Raw genomic sequence first — 21,735 nt, forward strand, 5'->3', positions numbered from 1 at the left:
TCGCTCCTCTCGCTGGTTCAAGCTGGACCACCAGGGGACTGCACTCCTCTTGCTGGACCGCCCCGTGCTGGCCTCTGAGCCAAGGACCGCACCGGCCGGCCGAGCGAGCTAATCCATTGATTCTATAAAGAAATTTTCATATGCAATATTGTGAAAATATAGTGAGAAGCAATGAATCCACCATACCATAGGTTCTATCATTTCACAAGGGAAACAGCAATGCCCTATAGCCAAGAAGTAATCTCACATAGTATTAAAATAAGAAATTCAACATCCCTAGCAACATAGAGTATGAACAATTGAAAAGTAGATATCATCAAAGTGACCTTAGCTCATAATCCACAAAATATTGCAAGCCTTGCCAGAAGGAACGGAGCCTGATAATGACTATATCAGGAGGGGATATACATTTGCTTTTTTGACTCGTTCCTTGCCAACTACGAAACCAAATCAACAAGTTTATGATCCTCCTTCCTGCAACATAGCACAACTGTTTATTTTAGATGCACCAAACTCTGCTTAGAGAAAAAATTGCAAACTGATTGTCAAATTACTAAAGATTGGAAATAGAGGTTAGTGCTACAATACTCAGTTTAAATGGTCATGGTTACTTTACTACTATTCAACCAGAGGCACAATGAGGCAGTTATGCATGCATGAGTATATAAGCAGTCAACCTTTTAAAAAATTGGTAAACAACCATTTTGATTCATTGTTTAAGTTAATCCAACGAAGGATGCCATTTAGCTCCAACCAACTGTAGCTTCACTGGCAATATTGTACAACAACAACAACAAAGCCTTTAAGTCCCAAACAAGTTGGGGTAGGCTAGAGTTGAAACCCAGTAGAAGCAATCAAGGTTCAAACACGTGGATAGCTGTCTTCCAAGCACTCCTATCTAAGGCTAAGTCTTTGGGTATATTCCATCCTTTCAAGTCTCCTTTTATTGCCTCTACCCAAGTCAACTTCGGTATTCCTCTGCCTCTCTTCACGTTACTATCCTGGCTTAGGATTCCACTACGCACCGGTGCTTCTGGAGGTCTCCGTTGGACTTCTCAACCGGTGTTGGATAAGCTTTTCTTCAATTGGTGCTACCCCTAATCTATCACGTATTTCATCGTTCCGAACTCGATCCCTTCTTGTATGACCGCAAATCCAACGCAACATACGTATTTCCACGACACTTATCTGTTGAACATGTCGTCTTTTCGTAGGCCAACATTCTGCACCATACAACATAGCAGGTCTAATCGCCGTCCTATAAAACTTGCCTTTTAGCTTCTGTGGTACCCTTTTGCCACATAGGACACCAGATGCTTACCGCCACTTCATCCACCCTGCTTTGATTCTATGGCTAACATCTTCATCAATATCCCCGTCTCTCTATAGCATTGATCCTAAATATCGAAAGGTATCCTTCCTAGGCACTACTTGACCTTCCAAACTAATATATTCCTCCTCCCGAGTAGTAGTGCCGAAGTCACATCTCATATACTCAGTTTTAGTTCTACTGAGTCTAAAACCTTTGGACTCCAAAGTCTCCCACCATAACTCTAGTTTCTGATTCACTCCTGTTCGGCTTTCATCAACTAGCACTACATCGTCCGCGAAAAGCATACACCAAGGGATGTCCCCTTGTATGTCCCTTGTGATCTTATCCATCACTAAGGCAAACAAATAAGGGCTCAAAGCTGACCCTTGATGTAGTCCTATCCTAATCGGGAAGTCATCCATATCTCCATCACTTGTTCGAACTCCGTGTCTCCATCACTGGCAATATTATAATGCACTAAAAATAGAACCAAATAGGAATGATTAGCACTGGTTTTAGTCTCAGTACAAACACAAGATGCATTCACATTGTTAGCACAGTCATCATATATTGCACAAATCTGCCATAATATAGGTGTGATGTTATCTACCAATTAATCCACAAACATGTGCTAGAATATATTTTTTTAATGCTACATTTTTTCCCAACATATTAACATATGCAATAAAAAAGAATGGTAATGTCATATGCATAAGTGTACATATACACAGAAAGGGTGTAGTGTGGACTACATGATAACAGAAAGTTATATTTATATAGCTCACGAGTCACTACCTAGAGTCCAAAAATACAGGCTTGGTTTCCACGTACTGGTACAAGAACCTGATATGCTCCAATCCCTTGTGTTATACCACCAGCTTCAAATGCCAACACCTGTAAGGAACTTGGGTTAGATCAATAATTGCGAGAACAAAAATTTTAATCAAAAGACATAAAAAAACTTCCATATATCTTTAGAATCAGATGGCTTAATCTTCGATAAATGCAGTGGCCAACAGAAATATACAACATTACTTACATGATATCCTGTAACTCTCAGATTGATAAATGTCAGATTAATTATCTGAAACTCATAGTCATGGCTGAACCATGTGTCATCATGGTTATCTAATACTCATAGCCATAGCATTAGTTGTTGCACGGTTCATGGCTGAAACTCATAGTCATGGCTGAACCATGTGTCGATGATGAGCCGGGCTCGTTAATTAGAGGATCATTGACCACATCCTCCTCCAAAGCCTTCCGGCGCAATTGCTAGGCCATGTTGGTGGTTCAGAACAAACATCACTACAAGGTTCAGAACAAATGTCACTACAGCTTTACCAGCCTTGCATGCTGTCTTCATCCAAGAAAGTGCATTGGCTAAATCCTTAAACATCATATTCACATTACGCACTACCCATGGTGAATAAAAAATATGTTTATGGACCTAGGAAAACATAATTCGAAATTTTTAAAGATTGAAAGCAAAATAGTTTTTAGCTTCTACAATTATTTACTTGTAATAAAAAGAAGACGACAAAGTATAAAATCACTGCGTACCATGTATTTGTAACTCGCACTAGGTCCTGCTCCACGTTTCTCATGCATACATCTAGAAGAGTGGTTCTTGCCTTCTCGCTTGATGGCCATTTGTATCCCATAGGTGCTCTGTTTATGGCAGCTACCATTTCAGACCACTGGGGACTTCTCAACACGCTGAATGGAATTCCAATAGCACACACACATGTTCAGTCAGTCGGTGAAAAATCCTGAAGAGAAAAAAATTCAAAATATTCAAGCAAGAATATCTAAAGATACTGAAGTCTATATGCCACTGATCCACCTATTTTGCCATAGCAATTGCGTGGACCTCTGGATAAGCTTTTGCACATTTGTAGTTTCTCACAATTATACAGGTGTATAGGATGCGTGTGAATGGTATTTTAACGAATAATCCACAAAACAACATTCAGGTATATACATACTAAAACTGAAATATATGCGTACTAAAACAACCAAATTACATTATAGAAAAAAGCAATATAATTGTTTCAGGTAAGAAAAAACATTGTACATGTCAATTTTCTAGGAGTATTACGACTGCTGCTAGATTAGTTCATTAGAACTTAGAGATTGTATTAACCAACGATAGAGAATGTTTAGTCAACTATAATTAAACAAATCTTCACAGGCCACACCATTCTACACACCTCTGAGCAGATGTAGCTCCTGGATCTTCACCATAGGGATGCTACTAAAAAAGGAGAGAAAAAACTAAAATTCTAAACCACAAGGAGAACCCAATGTAAATCAGTCTGAGTCGAGATCTTAAATGAGTACATGATAAATGAGCGAATGAGCTGGACTAGCTAATATAGGAAGCTTGATTGATAGAGACAAAAGGCAAGAATCCGCTATAGGAAATATTCAGAAGTGGACATTTTAAGGAATAGCTCGTGGGCATCTCGAATCCCTTTTGGGGGTGGTCAGGGAAACAAGCAGGCTTTGGGAATGCAAGACGAATCAACAGAGAGGGTGAGCAATATTTAGAGCCAAGTCGAAGATTCTAATGATCCAAGCATTTAATTTGCAAAGACTGGAATTTTGGGCAAAAACAAGTCGATGTTCCTCTCCGCGTACCTAATAACTCGCCGAGCAGGAGGAACCGAGTCTAGGTTCTTGAGCTCATCCCTGCATGCTCAAGGTGCCAAGGAGAAGTCAATGCCCAATTGAGGATCGGCACAATCGGCACAAACGAAATTGGGACTTGGCTGGCTTTTACTTACCTGCTGGTGTTAGGACCGTGGTGCCCTGTCCCTCGAGCTGCAACTCCACACAGACCTTCTTGACCATGGCACTGGGCTTCTCGAATGGTGAGATTTTTCTAGGGGCGGCCGGAGAGGAGGAAGAGCAGGCAAGCAAGCCTGCGACTGGCCGAAGTGCATCCATCCAGCCCAGCAGCGCTGAGCCCGTGCGACGCGGCGGCGCCCGCGGCTCTGCTGCCCGGTCTGGTGGTCGACGGCCCTAGCGCTCGGGACTGCCCATGGATTGTTTGTCCACGCTGCGACCGAGCTTGCCGCCGCCGGATTCGGAGGCCTGCTCCCCGTTGCCCGAAACCCTAACCCTAGCTGCCGCCGGTGGCGGAGGAGGACCGGATGCCGCTGAAGCGTTCGAGGCCGGCAACGAGGACTTCTTCTCGTCTCTGGTCGCGCCAGGCGGCCTTGGTTGTCGCGGTGCCTGGCGGCTGGCGGCCTGGTGGGAGAGGAGAGTGACAAGTCGCGTGCGCTGGGGGGTGGAGGAGCCACGTCTATGGGAGAGGGAGGGGCGTGCGGGATGCGGGGAGGAGCGAGGGCGTGGCGTCGGCGTGCGGGGTGTGGATGCGTGAGAAGCCTGGCATCCCACATCGAATCGTGGCCATCGGATTTGATTTATGTGTTTTATTAGCTCTTGATTTTAATGGAGATGAATTTCTGTGTGTATTTTCCTGGGTGCACAATGGTTGAAGGCTCTCAACGGGGATATTTTTCTGGGGGACCTAGTATAATTTTGATCGATCAATTATAGTAGAGATAAAGGTCAATGCGAGCTTTATATACTCAAAATTAGAAAATGAGTGTCGCATTGGGGAAAGTGAAAAGAAAAAAGTGTTTCGTTGCAAGCATCGAAAACCGTTTCACTAGCGACCGTTATTTATCCCCAAAATAATTTTCTGAAACAGTACAAATATGGAAAACAATTTGTGAGTTGAAAATGAAACTAGGAAGAGGGTGACCCAAACAGTGGCGCGCGCACTTGCATACTCTTGTGTATATAATTTTACAAAGTATTCGCTGTATTTACCACGTTTTCGGGCTCGTGCGAGTGCATCACCGCGCGTTCTGCAGGTGGGCTGCTGGCGGCCCCATTGTGTGCCGCCCACGCGGTGGGCTGTTCTGTTCATCACCCTCCCACTGCACTCTGCACTAATCCGGGGCCACGTCGGCATCTCACTTCAAAACCTGATCCAAACCGACGCTGGTTCCGTGAAGAGAAAAATTGGGCGGGCATGTGTATCCCTTGGAGACCTTGTTAGGTCCGTCCTGTCCTCGGTCGAGAGTTTCATTTCGTTGTTTCTATAAGACTGTCATGTTATATAGAATGAAATGAAACTGGCATAAAACATCACTTTTGGTGTAAAGTTTCATTCTATGGTTTCATAGATATTTAATTTTATGACTCATAAAGTGTTGGTAATCGTGTCAAGAGAGTTTCATCCCCATGAAACTCAATTCTTCTCTCTCTTCGTTAAAACGTTGTCATATCATCAAAATGCATATGTATTAAATGCAAATGAAACCCTAGTGAAACTCCCATTGAGAATAGCCTTATGCCTTGTTTAGATTGTAAATTTTTGCAATCTGGATATAGTAGCACGTTTCGTTTGTATTTGACAAACTTTGTCTGATCATGGACTAACTAGGCTCAAAAGATTCGTCTCGTGATTTACAACCAAACTGTGCAATTAGTTATTTTTTTTACCTATATTTAATGCTCCATGTATGCGTCCAAAAATTGATATGATGAAGAGAGAGTGAAAAAACTTAAAATTTTGAGGCAATCTAAGCAAGGCCTTAGTGTCATGAATTCATAGCAGGTGCCCATACAAAGAGAGTTACAATTCTTTTAGATTTACGTCTTGTCCATACAAAGAGACTTTTCTTCTTTTGTCATTTGTTGTTCTGAATTCACGTAACAATCCTATGCATTTAATGTTTATACATTGACATGTGCGGTGAATCCGCGATGATGTGCATGTACTCGTAGCGACTTCGTGCCGATTTTTTTTGCAGATCCGTTCCATTGGCGTTGTGATGCACTCTCGATCGCACAAGCCAAAGCGCGTAACCACGTCCATGTCCATCCCACGGAAAGTTAACGTATGCCCGATGCTGCGATCGGCGATTCAGCGGTCAAGATTATCCCGTCAGCTGATCGCATCCAGTGCCGCGACGCGATCGAGCGCCAATCGCCGCGTATAAAAGCGAGCCCCGGTGCCGAGGAGCGTCCAGCCACCGCACACTCCCGACCATGGGACGCGGCAGTGGCCAACTGCTGAGTCGTCGTCGTCGTCCGAGCACGGAGACCGAGCGCGAGCAGCACTAGCAGAGCATGCTTTGGGAGCGCAGCAGGATCGTCATGGACGACGGCGGTGACGACTTCACCTTCGCCGCCGCCCAGCCGCCTCCTCGTCTACTATCTGCAGGCGGCGGCGGCGGTTGCATGGGGCCGCCGCTGCTGTACCCAATCTTCGGTCGGCCGCGGTCCCCGCCGCGGGCTGCTCCTGCTCCGGCGGAGCCTGAGACGGCCACCGCACGGGTGCCGCTAGGACGGCTTCTGCTGGTGGACAGGGATCGGTCGCCGCCGCCAGCGCCCGCGGACGACGTCGACGACGACGAAGGCCTCGACTCGGTGCCGGCGGAGATGTTCTGCCCCTGGTCCCTCGGGTGTTCGGCCGTGGCGTCCTCCCCGGCGCGGTGCAAGAAGAGCGGCTCCACGGGGTCCGTGCTCCGCTGGCGGCCCCGGCTCGTCGTCGGGCGCAGCCAGAGCGACGGCAAGGAGAAGTTCGTCTTCTTGAGCGCCGCTTCCTCCGGCGGGTCGTTCGGGAGCCGGAACCAGAAGGGGCGAGGCGCCGTGGAGGGTGCTGCCGGCGCCGGAGGTGGTGCCCACGCCTGGAGCTATTACGTCAACAATAATACTAACGGCGGTGGCGCACGGCGCCGGAGGTCGTTCCTGCCGTACAAGCAGGACCTCGTCGGGCTGTTCGCCAACGCCACCGTGTTCCGCCGGAGCTACCTCCCGTTCTGATGTACACTCAGCGCGGCATATACGTTAATACGAATACACTCACGCACGTAGAGTGATTCAGTCGGTACAGTATGCTATACTTGCTATATATATATGTGATCGAGCGATTGGTAACTTTAGTTGGCTTGTTTATTTGCTGGTAATCATCAGTTTACTGCAGTGTAATGTAACACAGGGCTGGATGGCAGCTTTATACTTGTAGCTGGCCGGTCAGCCGTGAAGTGTGTGTACTGTGCACACTCCATTAGTCCAATTTATTCAGCATATTTTTAGGTTTTGTTTGACGTATTGCTTGTAGAGCAGGTGATATATATTTTGGATTCTGTATGTATGTCAGTATGTGATTACGAGACAGCTGTTCTTGTTCTTGGTGACAAAAAAAAATGAAAAAGTGGAGTTAGAGAATCCTCTTTACTTACTTTTTTTTGAGGGATTCTGTATGTATGTCAGCGTCGCAGCCTCGAGTAATAGTTGTGAGACAAAAATGAAAAAGTGAAGTTGCTAGCGATGCTCTACCTATCTGATCCATGACTACTCGTCGTGCCTGCTTTGTGTACGTAAGCAGGCGCCTCCTAGGTCCTTGACCTACTGTTATTAGTTGCCTTGACGACGTATTGCAATACGAAGCTCAGAGGTGATTAGACTGCTTAACTAAGAGATGGTGCATTCCCAACGTACGTATAAACCACCATCCAATTCCAGTTTCCTCCGCACAACCACATACTCCGTTTGTAAAAAAAAAAAACAAACAGATGAAGTAATTTTAGGTTTGAACCAAATCAAACTTTCTTAATTAAGCTTGACTACAGTTATACGTCCAAATAGATTTTTTTTGGAAACGTCCAAATAGATTTATTAGGTATATAATATTAGTTGGTAGTACTTATTCGATATCTTTATATAAATTTGATCCAACTGAGAGTTGTTTGATTACTCAACAAGTGAGAATTGTCTTTTTCTTTTCTTTTTTTTTTTGTACGGAGGGAGTAGAAAAGAAACAGAGTAGATCGATTGTTCCTTCAAATGGAAGGTCACGTGCCCTTCCTTCGAGGGGGATCGATCTCACAGATGCTTAAAACTCAGTGGATGTGGATCTAGGCCTACCATCTCTACAATATGCTCAAAGGAATCAAGGGAAATAAATAAAGTTGGAGTCGTTTTCCATGGCCCGGCGTACGTGCAGCGTGCTGCACCAACAACTAATTAAACCCTCGTTACGTCGCTCACGCATGTCCCAAGCTGGTGCTTCCATATTATGCCATGATGGTGCTTGCTGCATCACCATGTCGATCGTCTCCGTCGTCCCTCAGCTACGCAGGCGGCCGGCAGAGCGTCGTCATCGTCGAAGTCGTCTTCTCCTTTCCCCCCCGAAAGATGTCGTCGTCGTCGTCGTCGAGGTCGACCGAAGCGGTCAAGCGGCAATGTACCACTGTACCACTTCAGCTTGCACTCACCTTTCACAGGCCACACACGGCCATTAGCGCTAGGACTAGGACCTAGCTAACAGTAGCCGCTGACGAGAGCGATCCGACTGCATGGCTCCCGGCCACAGCCATTAATCTAGTGGCGTGATTAGGAAGCCGCCTGCAGGTTATTAGTGTGGTGGTGGCGAAGGCTAAGCCCGGGGCGAGCGGGCGTTAATGCCAGACGCGGACCCGTCACGCGACCCTAAAACGATGGCGCGAGCACGCCTGTCCTAGGCTCCTAGCTGTGTACAGTGTTTCTTGATCAGTTGCGTCGCCCGCCGGTTTGCTTTGTGCGTCGCGTCACGCGGCCTCGGAGTTCAGATCATGCGTCACGTACGCTACAGGCTTAGGCTTGGATTGAATCGGAGGAAACCGCCTGCCGATATGATGCCTAGTGCCGACTGCCGAGCGAGAGAGAGAGACGGGGTCGATCTGTAGCGAAGAAGAAAAGACGTGCGGAGCTCTAGCAGACGCGACGCAATGACCAACACGAATCATCGCCGTTCGCCAACGCTACATGCGCCGTACCAGCTGCGATCTGTGGAGATCACTCTCTAGCGCCATCTAGTCTAGCAGAGGATTTAGATAAAAAAAAAAGCATATATTTCTCCTCGAGCACAGGCTATATATGATCTCGGTTTCGATGGAAGTTTATAAATAAAATAATTCATCCATTTCCCAAAAGAATATAATTTGGGATTTGGAACAAGTCATTTAAAAAAAAATCGACCAAGTTTATAAAAAGAGTATCAAGATTCATGCCTTCAGATACGTACTATAAAAACATATTTCACATTTAATCAAATAAATTTTATTAAATATCATAGATATTACTAGTTTTTAGATTCGATCATCCTTAAAATTGTTTGACTACTGGAACGATGGCGATTGCATTTTTTTGTACTTATTAGGGAGTACTACACGGCATAGAAATTCAGAGAAAAACCGCGTGCCATGATCTCTGTACTTGCAGTTTAGCCTTTTCCTCTGCGCGGACATCATTTTCTATCGCTCCTTTCCGAGATTTTCCGATGCAAAATTTTAGCAAGTGACTAACGCAAACTACTTTCCCAGCCCTTTTTTCCCGATAGATATATTGTCGCGCGTAACGGGACATCTCCTTCAGTCCTCTCATTTTCCGCAACTGTTTGGATTTTTCGAATTCCACGACAAGCTAGATATGTAGGTAGGATAGTAACCCCAGCGATCTATGGCACGTCACGGGTCACGGCACAGCTATCACATTGATCCCTGCTGTGTTCCGGGATCACACGTAGGATTGCAACGATGCCAACTGCTCCAGCAAAAAAAAGTCAGCACGTATTTTTTGGTCAAAAAGGTTTAGGTGATCTGTGATATCAGAAGTTCATTCATTCATCGACCTGCAGTTCCCTTCCCTGGATGGTCATCTGATGAACATCTCGTATTAATAAGGTAGGCCATCTATAAACTCTAAAAGCATTGTAGGATGCGTACATGCTACAGCACACGCAGAAAATGCGGGCATGAAGCATGATTACACGACGGCATTAGGCTATCTCAACAGCAACATCTAAAATACAAGATCCATTCGTACTTTGAGTAGCGTTACAGGCAAAAGGTTCAATACCTATTCGGCATCTTCTCCAACAATAAGACCCAAAAGAGAATCCTTTCTGTAAAAGGGTTTACAGGAGAGAGGATCCCCATATTTGGGTTGTGTCTCTCAGGCAACCTGGCTGATTTTGAGTCTCTCACTACCCATTTTAGGTTTGGGTCTCCTTATACCCATTTTCCACCAGACCAGAGAGATTAAGGTCTACAGGCATGAATTATGTACAACGAACGAATCCCGTGGTAGGCGAAAATGCTAAGACGCCTTGTGTATTTGCGCCTCTGCACCTAAAGTGAGAAACTGAGGTTATGGTACAGAAGAACCTGGGCTTCTTAGGATTCGTCAGCCTTCGGTTCCAGGACCACAGGGATCTTCTCTTTATGATCGCCGCGCAAGACTTCCACGGTCACCTTAAACACCATGCAATTCAGCATCTTAGCAATTATCAAGCACGTCAAAATTTCCGCTTTTGTAAACATGTATGTATAGGTCAAAAAACAAAAGCTTACCGTTTCCCCAACTTTACACTGATCCAATATCCGATACAAGTCGCTTCCGTTTGTTACCTTTGTACCATTCACAGAGGTAATTATATCACCCAGGATAAGCCGGCCATAGGGATCTCGTTTGGTTGATTGCAGACCCTGATAAAAACAACATGAGAAATAGATTTTTTAGCCACAGTAGCACTATGATGCAAAGACGTGATTTAGAAATGCATCCTGTTAGACGAAAGGTACAGAAGAAGGAAGTTTTCTATGAAAAAATATTTTTTCATGTCCAGTTTTTTTTTCTGAGCTGTCCTTAGTTCCAAACACGCACGAAAAATCAACAGAAGCTACAATCTGGTGTATTAATAAATAATAGCTCAAGGTTTTCCCGTGGTTGCATGTGTTGTAACTGGGCATATAGAACGAATAATCTGAAAGTAATAAAGTACAGAACTCAAAAGTGAAAATGAAGCATAATTACAGCAAGCCCAGTCTGAGAAATCCCTGCTTTCAAGTTAAGTCGTTTCCAAATTTCAGGAAACACAAAAGGCATCTCACCGCTTGGCCAGCTGGTCCGTTTGGAGGAGCATCCAAGACAAGCACTCCACTTAACCCAAGCTGCTCTACAGATTGATCAGGGGCAAATTTTATTCCCAAAATAGGTCTTGTCACCTTGCCGAATTTTATAAGTTGGTCCACAATGCCCCCAACCTGAAAATAGGTATTATTTGTGTCGTTGTCAAAGCAAGTGAGTTAACTGCAAGGAAGAATGAAACAAAACTAAACCGAACTTAGGAACTGACTAGAGTGAACTACTACTGTCAAGAGATTTTTAGGAAACAGAGTTGAAAATATACATACTGTATCAACTGGAATGGAAAACCCAACGCCAGATGACGCTCCTGAGGGCGAGTATATAGCAGTGTTTACACCAATCAAGTTTCCAGAACTATCAAGGAGTGGACCACCACTGTTACCAGGGTTGATAGCAGCATCAGTCTGTATCACATCTTGTATAGGACGTCCTGTGGCAGCTGAACTGATTTCTCGACGCAATCCACTAGGGGCATCAGCAGAAACAGTAAAAACAGAGTCTCAGTGCATTCCGGTATGAATCAGACAAAGATGAATCAGCTAACAAACAATGTTCCACCTGATAACACCTGTTGTAAGAGTGTGGTCAAGGCCAAACTGCAAACACAAAAAGTAATAAATGTTTAAAACTATGGGTAAATTGGTAATAAGTCTGCACTGTACTCATAATCAAAAGAACTCATCCGTATTATTGAAGTTCAATAATTTTCCTAGCAAAGCTAAGATCATATCTTTCCACAAAGGAATTGTGTCAAACTTGATCTGTGGAGTGCGGACACATAAACGATACACATCATTTTTCATGAGATCATATTATTGTTTGCTGTAACTTTAGCATGTTATTACCTTTAAAATCATATTGATGAAACAAGAACAGCAGTTGGCCTTTGCAAATGTTTATGATAGATCAGGAATTCGAGGTTAAAATAAGGAATATATCAGGAATACTAGTACCAAATACATAAAAGTTAGAACACCAACCAAAGATTTAAGATACCACATGTAATTCTAACTTCTAAACTACAAATCAACCATCGTGTGCTGTACACATAATCTGATTATATTATAAGCGACACAACAAGAACAGAGGTGTTATTAGCACTCACTGGGTTTCCAATGGCAAATACTTTCTGACCAACCAGTAGGTCTCCTGACACACCAACAGGTATAGGTCTTAGTTTATCCTTTGGTGCTTTGATACGCAAAACAGCAACATCCTTGTCCTGGTCAAATCCAACAACTTGCGCTTCATACACTGACTGATCAGCAAGTGTGACCCTGCATAAAACTATCGGTTGTAACTTCACTTCGCCATTATATATCTATAGGCATCATCGACATCTAAAAGACATCGAAAAAAAAATTTAAACACATATGGATGTTTTGCATTCGTGTATCTGACCATGTCGAGATCATTTGACATTAGCAGTGAGATGGGCACAACTGCAGAGCATTGCTAACGAACACAAAAACGTGGTTAGCAAAAGTCAGAAGTTTATGCCATTGCTAGCCTGAAGAATTAGTTCTTTTGCATTATATACTCAAAGTGTAGCATTAAGTTTCACTTCTTGAAATTGGGATGCAAGGAACTCCTAGAGTAAGTAGTATCTTTTCTAAAGCTTTGTGTAATGCAGAGACATTCCATAACTTCTAACAACCAGATAGTGAAGCTGTTGAACAAGTGTCATGTTGCTTCTGCTACACTAAAATATCGGCCTTTTGGACATACTACTTTTGCTCCGACCAGGTCTTCTAGGGAGCCAAATTGATAATGAACCATTACTGATGGGCCCTGTGCCCCTGTTTGTAGTTTGCTGGAGTGTTGTCAATCAGTAATTGCGCTGCCCCAGCTAACCAACAACACATAGCAGCAGCAGCACCACAACTCCTTTCCCCCACTCTGTCCACTTGAAATTATTGGATGGCTAGAGCATATTTTAATGAAACACCAGCGACCCTAACCATTACTACTAGAATTGACAAGCTGTGATCTGAGGTCTGAGCACAACCAAGCGGCTAAGGAAGCGTAGTAGGAAAGCAATCCAGCCGTCCGGACCAACCTGAGGTCTGACGCGCCACGGATGACATGGAAATTGGTGACGATGTGGCCGCTCTTATCCCAGACAAAGCCCGACCCGGACCCCTGCGGTACCTCTAGCACGTCGAGCGTGAACGCGTCCTGCCTGCACACGAAGCACGCGGAGGAGATTAGAGCATCCTCCAGCCTCTGATTACAATCAGAAGGAGCTGAGGGCTCCCGAGCTCAGACACACGACGCAGAGGCCGGGGGACTGGGCGGGAGGGGCAGCCACGGAACAGGGACGGGGAGGCCCACCTGACGGCGAGGTTGGTGATGTAGACGACGGAGGGCGTGTTCTCCTGGAAGAGGCGCACGGTGGCGAGCTCGTCCGCCTGCAGCTTCCGCGTCGTGGAGACGACGAACGCGGAGGCCGCGCCGGCGTCGCCGAGGACGAGCGACGCGGAGGCGAGCGCGACGATGAGGGAGCCCGCGGCCGACGACAGCAGCCGGCCCGCGGCCTCGGCGGGGACCAGCTCGCGGAGCCGCCGCAGCCGCGCCCACGGCCACCCGGGCGCGGGCGCCGGCTTGGTGGCCGCGGCGCGCGCGAGGTGCCTGAGGAAATGACGCGGACGGCGTGGCGGCGGGAGCGGGGAGAGGAAGCAGGCGGTGGCAGAGGAGGAGGCGGAGGCGGCGGCGACGGCCATTGGGCTGCTGTTGCTTGTGCGCGCGGGGGCAAGGGAGTGGAGCGAGCGCAGCCGCCCGCGGCCGGGGGTGTTGGTTGGCCGATGATGAGTGGATGCGCTGCGTTACTGCTGCCTGGTGCTGCTTGCTTGGCGCTTTCCTACTGGCTCGTCTCGCTTCTTGTCGGCTCGTCTCGCTTCTTGTCAGCTCGTGCGTTTCGTTTCGTGCTGCTTCGCGTCGGGTCCGGGACTCCGGGTGCGGTGCGGGGCGGAGCGGAACGCGAACGCTCTTCCCCCAATGGTCCATGATGCATGATTAACCATTGGTGGATGCTTCTAGAGGCCTCAAGCTTTCTATGTGTAGGAGGAGTCACGGGATGGTAAATTGGTAACATCGATGAGTATCACTGTGGAGCTTACCGTGTTAGGGGCTAGACAGAACAAATCCAGCAAATCAATCAGGAGTTCATGACGCCGATTGCGAGTTTCTTCAATCTCCTGGTAAATCTGCAGACATTTGTTTCGAATAACTGTTGCATCCCATTTGCCGTCTCCATTAGAACGAAGGATCAATTTGTGGTGTACAGTACCTCTACCCAATTTGTAATTTGTAATTTGTAAAGCAATAGAAGGGCATTTCTAGGATATTGATGGTTGTGCCGATTAGTTTTGCAAGTTCCCGGTGTGTAATCTGCAGAGTGCAGACTCGATGCACACGATGCCCGTGAGTGAGTGAGTCTTAAGTCCTATTGTTTGTGTACAGCTGGATCAGTAAAAGAAGTGACAAAGGATGGATTAACAAAAGATAACTCTGTGTCCCAAATGCCCCAAATGCCCCAAATAACTCTGTGTCGAATTTAACATGCAAAAAGTTGCAAACTGTAGTACATATACAACTATCTCGTTTTGATAGTGCCCTTGCCGTTTTCTTTCCTATTTTCACCGTGATTTCTAAATTAGCCAACCAAAATACAGATTTGATCAACCAATTAATCAAGCAGAGAAAATGAGCTGATGAAGTAGAAGTACTAATGAACTGAGAACAACTAAGGGCGCGTTTAGATGGCGATTTTTTTTTTTGCTACTGTAGTATTTTCGTTTGTATTTGACAATTAGTGTCTAATTATGGACTAATTATGTTCGAAAGTTTCGTCTCGCGATTTCTCACCCAACTGTACAATTAGTTTTTTTTCGTCTACATTTAGTACTCTATATATATGCCGCAAGATTCGATGTGACACTTTAGGGTGAAAATTTTTAGAATCTAAACAGAGCCTAAACAATAAGCAGGAACCAGGAAACAGCAATACCGAGGGGCCTACTACACGTCTACCATTAGGGCTTGTTTGTATGGAGCCCTGGCATGAGGGCTCTAGCCTAAGCAGGTGCATTCAACCCCAGACAATCAAAACTGGACGCCTGGGATTGATGCCTGCACCAGGCAAGATTCCCAGGTCCGCATCTAAATAACTCCTTACCTGCTGGTTGTTGACTATTCAAGTGGAAGTAGAGTGATCGTGTTCGATGTTCGTCAGTTCATGCCTTGTCCGTTTGACAGTTGATGCGGGTACGACAGCTAGGAGGGTTGGGAACACACTTACGCACAGGAGCCCCGGAAAATACACACACTAATAGTCAACCCAAATAGAGTAACGGTCTGCTTAGCCCATGTAGTCTTCTAAGAGCAACTCCAAGAGCATTTTAATTTTTTCTTAATTGGTGAGAATAGAGATTCTGGTGAATTTTTTCCCCTCCAACAGTAATTAGATCATCAAAATATAATCAGCCTCTATTCTAGATTTTTCATTAGTTAAAGGACGGAGCTGTAGGGTGCACTCAAGATATATAGAAACTCTTGGAAGGTGAAAATATAGAGAACGATTTTTTATTTAATGGCAATCAAATAATCATTTAGAGGGTGAGTTAAAAAAAACTCTCAACGATTCTTTAGTCGTACCTAAAAAGTCCTTTGGCGCAGAACTATTTAGGTTGTTCGGTTGGCCTGAAAAATAAGACAAAATACTGTTCCGACTAGATTGTTGTGAGAGAAAAACACTGTTCTAACTGGAAGATACTGTTTATGTGAACAGTACCGTGTGAGTGGGCTGGCCAGCACCAGCCCAGCCAGCCAGCCAGCCGAACAGGCGGATTGTTCGAGTCCTGGTTTCTTTCTCAAATTTTAAAACAAAACAAGTTATCTGCCTCAACACTAAAAGCCGTTTTAATTATCACCTTATGTCGGTTAGAAGTGGTTTTCAGTTTCATATTTTATTAATTAAAAAATTTGGTAAACAACCGATAAGGCTTTTAAACCATATAAAAAGTTTTTATGCTTCTAAAAATTCAAAGAAAATAGATTTAAACACGATAAAACCAAATAAAATATTTAGAGCTTGTGAAAATATATTTAACTCTAGAAAAAAGAGAAAAAATCATAAAATGTTATAGTCAATGTCTAAATATGCTTTATAAATTCAGGTTTGCTAGCGTCGAGGCGTTTGGACGGATTGGGTGTCCGGATGCCTGCGCCTGCGAACTGTTTCTCGCACAGTTTCACGCGCCACGCGGGGCTCACGTCGCCCCGAATGTCACCAGCATCGGGAAGAAAGGAAGGAGGCAGCGAACGCCCAGCCGGCGAGGGGAGGAGGAGGAGACACCCAGCGCGAGGCAACAAAAAGCGAGGAGGGAGATGCAACGACCGATCTACTTTTGAAACATTAAGATGCAATGATTGCAACATACGTATGAAGACAGATGAAACACTTGAAACATGCATCTAAAACACTTGCAAAAATCACGCGGGACCACACCACCCCAAACGTCACCAGCATCGGGAAGAAGGGGAGGGCGCGGCGATGCCCAACTGGCGCCAGGAGGAGGAGGAGACACCGAGGCGAGACGGCAGAAAGCGAGAAGGGAGATGCAATACCCGATCTACTTTTAAAACATCCAGATACAACACTTGCAACATACGTCTGAAGGCAGATAAAACACTTGGAACATGCATCTGAAACACTTACAAAAACACATGAAAACACAACAATTGTAAAATATATGCAACATCTAGATAAAACAATTACAACATATGTGTGAACACATATGCAACATCAAAATAAACACACTTGCAACATATGTCTTAAAAAATAGATGAAACATCAGAAACAAAAGGTTGCAACATATGCGTACATTTATTGCAACATATGTAACATCTCGGTCTACTTTTGCAACATCCACGTGAAAACACTTGCAACATACCTCTGAACACATCTGAAACACTTGAAACATATGCTTCCAACATGTGGTTTCAGTACAATATCTCCGTGTTGCTTGAAAGAATAGAGGCTCGTCGGGTATGGAGTTCACCGGTGTAGAGCTCGCCGATGGCGCGGAGTTTTGCCACTCCGGCGAAGAAGGCGGCGACAGGCTGGCTGTCGTGAGCTGTGCGCGGGTGAATTCTGCCCTAGCCTTGACGAGCTGGGCAGGCGGAGCGCGGGATGTGTGTGGTGGGCTTTGCCCAGCCTACGGTGAACTACATGCGGGCGAGCTCCGCCCCGACTACGGCGAGCTGGGCAGCCTCCGCCTCGGCTGAGACGAGCACGAGTGGAGCCCGCCCCCGCGCACCCGCGACGAGCTACATAGGTGGAGTGGTGCGCGGTCGAGCTCTGCTCCGATTTTTTTAGAAACTATGGTGACCGGCGGATAGAAGGGGGTTATTTGGGCTTCCGACGCGGCCCACCAACCGAAGCGTCCAGGCGGAAGGATGCCCGGTTTCAAAAATTACTGTTATAAATTTTCCAAAAAAAAAAGAGATGCAACATACATTTATGCTGAATACATTAATGATGGTTGCATCTTTTTTTTGTTGTCAAAAGTTTTCATAATGGAATTAGACACCGATTTTCTTTTTAATTTTTTTTTTATTTTTGGGATTTTTTTTCATTTTCCTAGAGCTACATCAAAATTTAAGATGAATATTTTCATAGGGTCTAAATATTTTATTTGAGTTGATCATGTCCCAATCTATCCCTACAGTTTTCTCATAGTTTTTATAACGTTTTTATAAGCCGTAGAGACAATTTTTTGTTGTTTAAAAACTTTATTAGGTGTTTAGCGATATTTTTTTTAAGAAAAGGATAAAACCACTTCTAATCAACTTAATGAAAATTAAAATAATTTAATTTGATCTAGACCGGAGATTTTCTCTCTTTTTTTTCCAATTCAGAATTGCCTTTTTGAGCATGCAAATGTCTCCGGCTTTGAACTTAACTGGACTGATTTGCGCCTTTTCCGTCGTTGCTAAACACTGCCACAGTCAGTAGAGCAGAGCGGCAGCGACGTCGGCGGCGAGCACGTGCGAGGCTGCGACGGCGAGGAGCTGCCCAGCTCCGGTTCCAACTCGCCTGCGCGCAAAACGAGCCATTTGCGGTGCGGGACGCAGCGGTGGCATCAAGACATCCAGTGACCAGTGTGGCCGGGATACGTTGGCGCCGCGGCGACCACGTGCGAGGCGGCAGCGGGTATCTCTGGCGCAGCACGCACTCGTCTTGTTAGCCATTCGATCTGTCAAACGTGCGATGAGGATCGTTGGATCTCATAACGAACCGTTGGCCGGAGGCCCCTCGCAGGCCGCTGCTAGCCCCCCGATCCCCACCACTTTTTGGTGGCCACGCCACGCGCGCCGGCTTCTCCTTCCGCTTCCGGCCTCCGTCTCGTGTCTCGTCTCCGATTCCGCGATGGTATCCTACCATCCCTCCCTGTCCCTGCTCCGCCCATCCGTCCTCACCGCCCGGGCCAGCGTCATCGGCCGGTGCCCAACACCCAACGCCTTCCTTTCCACTCCCGTCGTCTCTGCGATGCCCCTTCGCCGGCGGCCTCTGCGCGCCGCCGCCGGTGGAGCAGCCTCGCCGGTAACGTCCAAACCGAGATCCCCCTCGCCTCAAGCTACACGCTACTCGCTCCTAGGGGTATGCTTCGGTCGAGCTGTAAATGCCTGCTTGCTCGGTTGCTCCGCAGGTCGGTGGCGATAATGGAGGCAAACGCGCGGTTCCGCCTTCCGCGCTGCTCAACTTCGCGCGTAGCAACTTCCTCCCGCTTGGTGAGTTCCCGCTGCTACGCGATCCCAGCTGATGCTTAATCGTGTATCGATGGGCGAGTTCGTACCGCTGTTTGTCAGTGTGTTCGCAGGTTGTTTCTCGGCGATAAGGCCGGCCGGTGCTGGTTCGCTTACTGCACCATAGCTGATAAGCTCTGACCGCAAACAGGCTGTGTGTATGTAAAATGCGATGCTTGTCTGCTTATATCAGGAAAAAAAGTGATGCTTGTCTATTGTGGAGTTGGTGGACTTTTGTACTTCATGGCCCAATGTAGGCACAATTGACAATGGTTCAATGCACTTATTAGCTCCAAATCCCAAATAGCATTCACTACTACACAAATTTTACTGGAGGTAGACGTTTTCGGTTTTCCGCGGCGGGCAAAGCCGTCCGCCGCGGCCTAGAGGCCACGGTAAATCGTGGCTTCCCGCCGCGGTTAACCGATTTACCGCGGCGGACGGTGTAACGTGTCCGCCGTGGTAAATATACTTTTACTACGGCGGGCACGTTAGGATGCCCGCTGCGGTTAATCATTAAAAAAACAAAAAAACCAGGAGCCCGCCGGCGAGCCCGTTCTCGAGCCCACTGGCGACGGATCCGGGCTTTCCACGGCTGCAGATCCGTGCCGCTCGGGGAGGGAGAAGAGGAGCAGCCGGCCGGGCCCCAGCGTCTCTGGAGAAGCCGGCTGGACACGCCGACGCCACTGCAGGACCGCCACCACCTCGCCAGTCGCTCGTAGGGGACCACGCCGACGCCTCCTCGTGGATCGCCGTGCCTCCTTGCGGATCCCGCCGCGCCGTGGTGGAGGGAGGCCGCCGCGCCGACGCGTCCTCGCCCGCGGTGGTGGAAGTCCCAGCGTCGTGGGCGTGGTGGATCCCGACGTCGTGGCCGTGGTGGAGATCCCGCCGTGGTGGAGGGAGGCCACCGCGCCGACGCGTCCTCGCCCGCCGTGGTGGAGGTCCCGGCGTCGTGGCCGTGGTGGATTCCGGCGTCGTGGCCGTGGTGGAGATCCCGCCGTGGTGGAGGGAGGCCGCCGCGCCGAACCGTCCTCGCCCGCCGGATCCGGCCACCGCGTGCCGCCACCGACCGGATCCGCCTTGGGACGCCGTCACCGGCTGGATCCGGTCACCGCGCGCCGCCACCGGCCAGATCCGCCTCAGGACGGGCTCGTCGTTGCCGTCCCACGAGCCACCGCGCTCAACGCCCCGCTCGGAAGAGAGAGAGGAGGGAGAGGGAGGGATCGGTGGGAGAGAAGAGAGGGAGGGAGAGCGCCGTGCTGGTGGATATGCAGTGGAAGGAGATGGTGACGGGAGGAGAGAGGCTCGCGACAGGAGAGGAGTGACTGCGGCGCTATCGGTGGAGAGGAGTGAGTGAACTGAAACCCTAAACTCCTAAAGTGCTCATTTTATATGGAGACCAGTTATTGGGCCTCGGCCATTTACCGTGGCGGGCGTCTTAACACGCCCGCCACGAAAAATACATATTTTCCGTGGCGGGCATCTTAAGACGTCCGCTACGGTAAATCGATTTACCGTGACGGGCAAAAGTGCCCGCCACGGTAAATAAAAAATGCCCGCCGCGGTAAATCGTGGCATTTACCGCAGCGGGCGAAAATAGGTGACCGCCACGGAGTGCAAAAATGCAACGCTGCGCATAATCTTTTGTGTAGCAGTGATTTGCATCTGTGCCATCCTGAAATTTTACTATAGACAGCAGAAACACAGTGGAGTAGGGATAGGTGGGTTTATTTCTCGAATGCAGAAAGTTTCGGTGTAAATCAAGGATGATCTGATTTTAAAAGATTGAAGTTGATGTATAGAGATTAGTATGTCTACAATTGGTTTTCACGATATTGCTATGTAGTTGACAAGAGCATGCAAATGTCTCCGGTTTTCAACTTACGTGGACTGATTTGCATCTTTCCCATTGTTAAGCTCTCATTAGTGGGGTCATACTCGTTCTCCTAGATCCTACTCTTGGATGCCTTGCTCACAAATACTCCCTGTCGAAGTTCAGCACTTCTGGGATATTCGTTATGTCAGGTTCGGTTGCTTAACCTATTCGTATGAATCCTTGTGCTGTAACTTCTGTAGGCTAATAGCTTCCTATTGGCTTCATAGGACTGACCCTGCGAACAAAGGAGCTTGGTACATCATTAGAAGCTTGGCCTGCTGGGTTATATGGACTAGTATGACCTTATGTTTATTCTGTGGCTGTCGGACTTTCATGCTCTAATATTATTCTTTGGTCATAACTGTAAATATGTTGAATGAAGTACTCAATCCCGTTTTGAACCAAGATATAATTTCAGGAAATTCCATAGCATTTATTTGTTTACCAGGAGTAATAATTGCCTTTCTGGTTGTTTCTGGAGATGCCAATTCCCTACTTCTATTGGTAATTCAAGCACCCTCAATAAGTTTGCTAACATCTTATTTTACTGTGTATAATTCCAGGGATCTATTTTTCTGCTTACACCCTTTGTTTCTCAATTTATCATGCAAGATTTTCGTTAGTATTTTAACTGGATCGGGCCTTGATGAACCCCGTTTGGTCAATGTCGATAAGCTTCGGCACCTGTTGCTGCAGCCTTGTAGCAGGGCCGTCCCGGGAAAATTCAAGGCCATGTACGAAGCTA

The 21,735-nt window shown here is 46.8% G+C and overlaps 3 protein-coding genes across 3 annotated transcripts; 2 read left to right on the top strand and 1 right to left on the bottom strand.

Moving 5' to 3' along the window:
• Positions 1 to 6,349: 6,349 nt before the first annotated feature.
• Positions 6,350 to 7,564, top strand: LOC136515102 (uncharacterized). Its single transcript, XM_066508793.1, has one exon. The coding sequence runs from the start codon at positions 6,464 to 6,466 to the stop codon at positions 7,157 to 7,159; it is 696 nt and encodes a 231-aa protein (XP_066364890.1). The 5' UTR covers positions 6,350 to 6,463; the 3' UTR covers positions 7,160 to 7,564.
• Positions 7,565 to 10,172: 2,608 nt separating this feature from the next.
• LOC136515101 (protease Do-like 1, chloroplastic) lies at positions 10,173 to 14,669 on the bottom strand. The gene is made up of 8 exons (XM_066508792.1): positions 13,640 to 14,669; positions 13,365 to 13,487; positions 12,411 to 12,582; positions 11,864 to 11,901; positions 11,572 to 11,770; positions 11,269 to 11,421; positions 10,729 to 10,863; positions 10,173 to 10,629 (listed from the first exon to the last, which is right to left on the bottom strand). Exons 1-8 carry the CDS (start codon positions 14,026 to 14,028, stop codon positions 10,552 to 10,554), a joined length of 1,287 nt encoding a protein of 428 aa, XP_066364889.1. The 5' UTR covers positions 14,029 to 14,669; the 3' UTR covers positions 10,173 to 10,551.
• A 4,018-nt stretch (positions 14,670 to 18,687) lies between these two features.
• Positions 18,688 to 21,385, top strand: LOC136514846 (probable sodium/metabolite cotransporter BASS4, chloroplastic). Its single transcript, XM_066508550.1, has 4 exons — positions 18,688 to 18,911; positions 19,018 to 19,099; positions 21,032 to 21,139; positions 21,218 to 21,385. The coding sequence occupies exons 1-4, from the start codon at positions 18,738 to 18,740 to the stop codon at positions 21,289 to 21,291; spliced, it is 438 nt and encodes a 145-aa protein (XP_066364647.1). The 5' UTR covers positions 18,688 to 18,737; the 3' UTR covers positions 21,292 to 21,385.
• Positions 21,386 to 21,735: the final 350 nt, after the last annotated feature.

Source organism: Miscanthus floridulus, chromosome 17, assembly GCF_019320115.1.
Source record: "Miscanthus floridulus cultivar M001 chromosome 17, ASM1932011v1, whole genome shotgun sequence".
Lineage (NCBI taxonomy): Eukaryota > Viridiplantae > Streptophyta > Magnoliopsida > Poales > Poaceae > Miscanthus > Miscanthus floridulus.

Excerpts from the sequence above, each read along its gene's own strand:
- LOC136515101 (XM_066508792.1), bottom strand. The coding sequence starts at position 14,028 with ATGGCCGTCGCCGCCGCCTCCGCCTCCTCCTCTGCCACCGCCTGCTTC. Across the intron at positions 11,771-11,863 it reads CTTACAACAGGTGTTATCAG|TGGATTGCGTCGAGAAATCA; the intron begins GTGGAACATTGT and ends TGATGCCCCTAG. Across the intron at positions 11,422-11,571 it reads TTTCCATTCCAGTTGATACA|GTTGGGGGCATTGTGGACCA; the intron begins GTATGTATATTT and ends ACCTATTTTCAG.
- LOC136514846 (XM_066508550.1), top strand. The coding sequence starts at position 18,738 with ATGGTATCCTACCATCCCTCCCTGTCCCTGCTCCGCCCATCCGTCCTC. Across the intron at positions 18,912-19,017 it reads CCGGTGGAGCAGCCTCGCCG|GTCGGTGGCGATAATGGAGG; the intron begins GTAACGTCCAAA and ends GTTGCTCCGCAG. Across the intron at positions 21,140-21,217 it reads TGGGATATTCGTTATGTCAG|GACTGACCCTGCGAACAAAG; the intron begins GTTCGGTTGCTT and ends TTGGCTTCATAG.
- LOC136515102 (XM_066508793.1), top strand. The coding sequence starts at position 6,464 with ATGCTTTGGGAGCGCAGCAGGATCGTCATGGACGACGGCGGTGACGAC.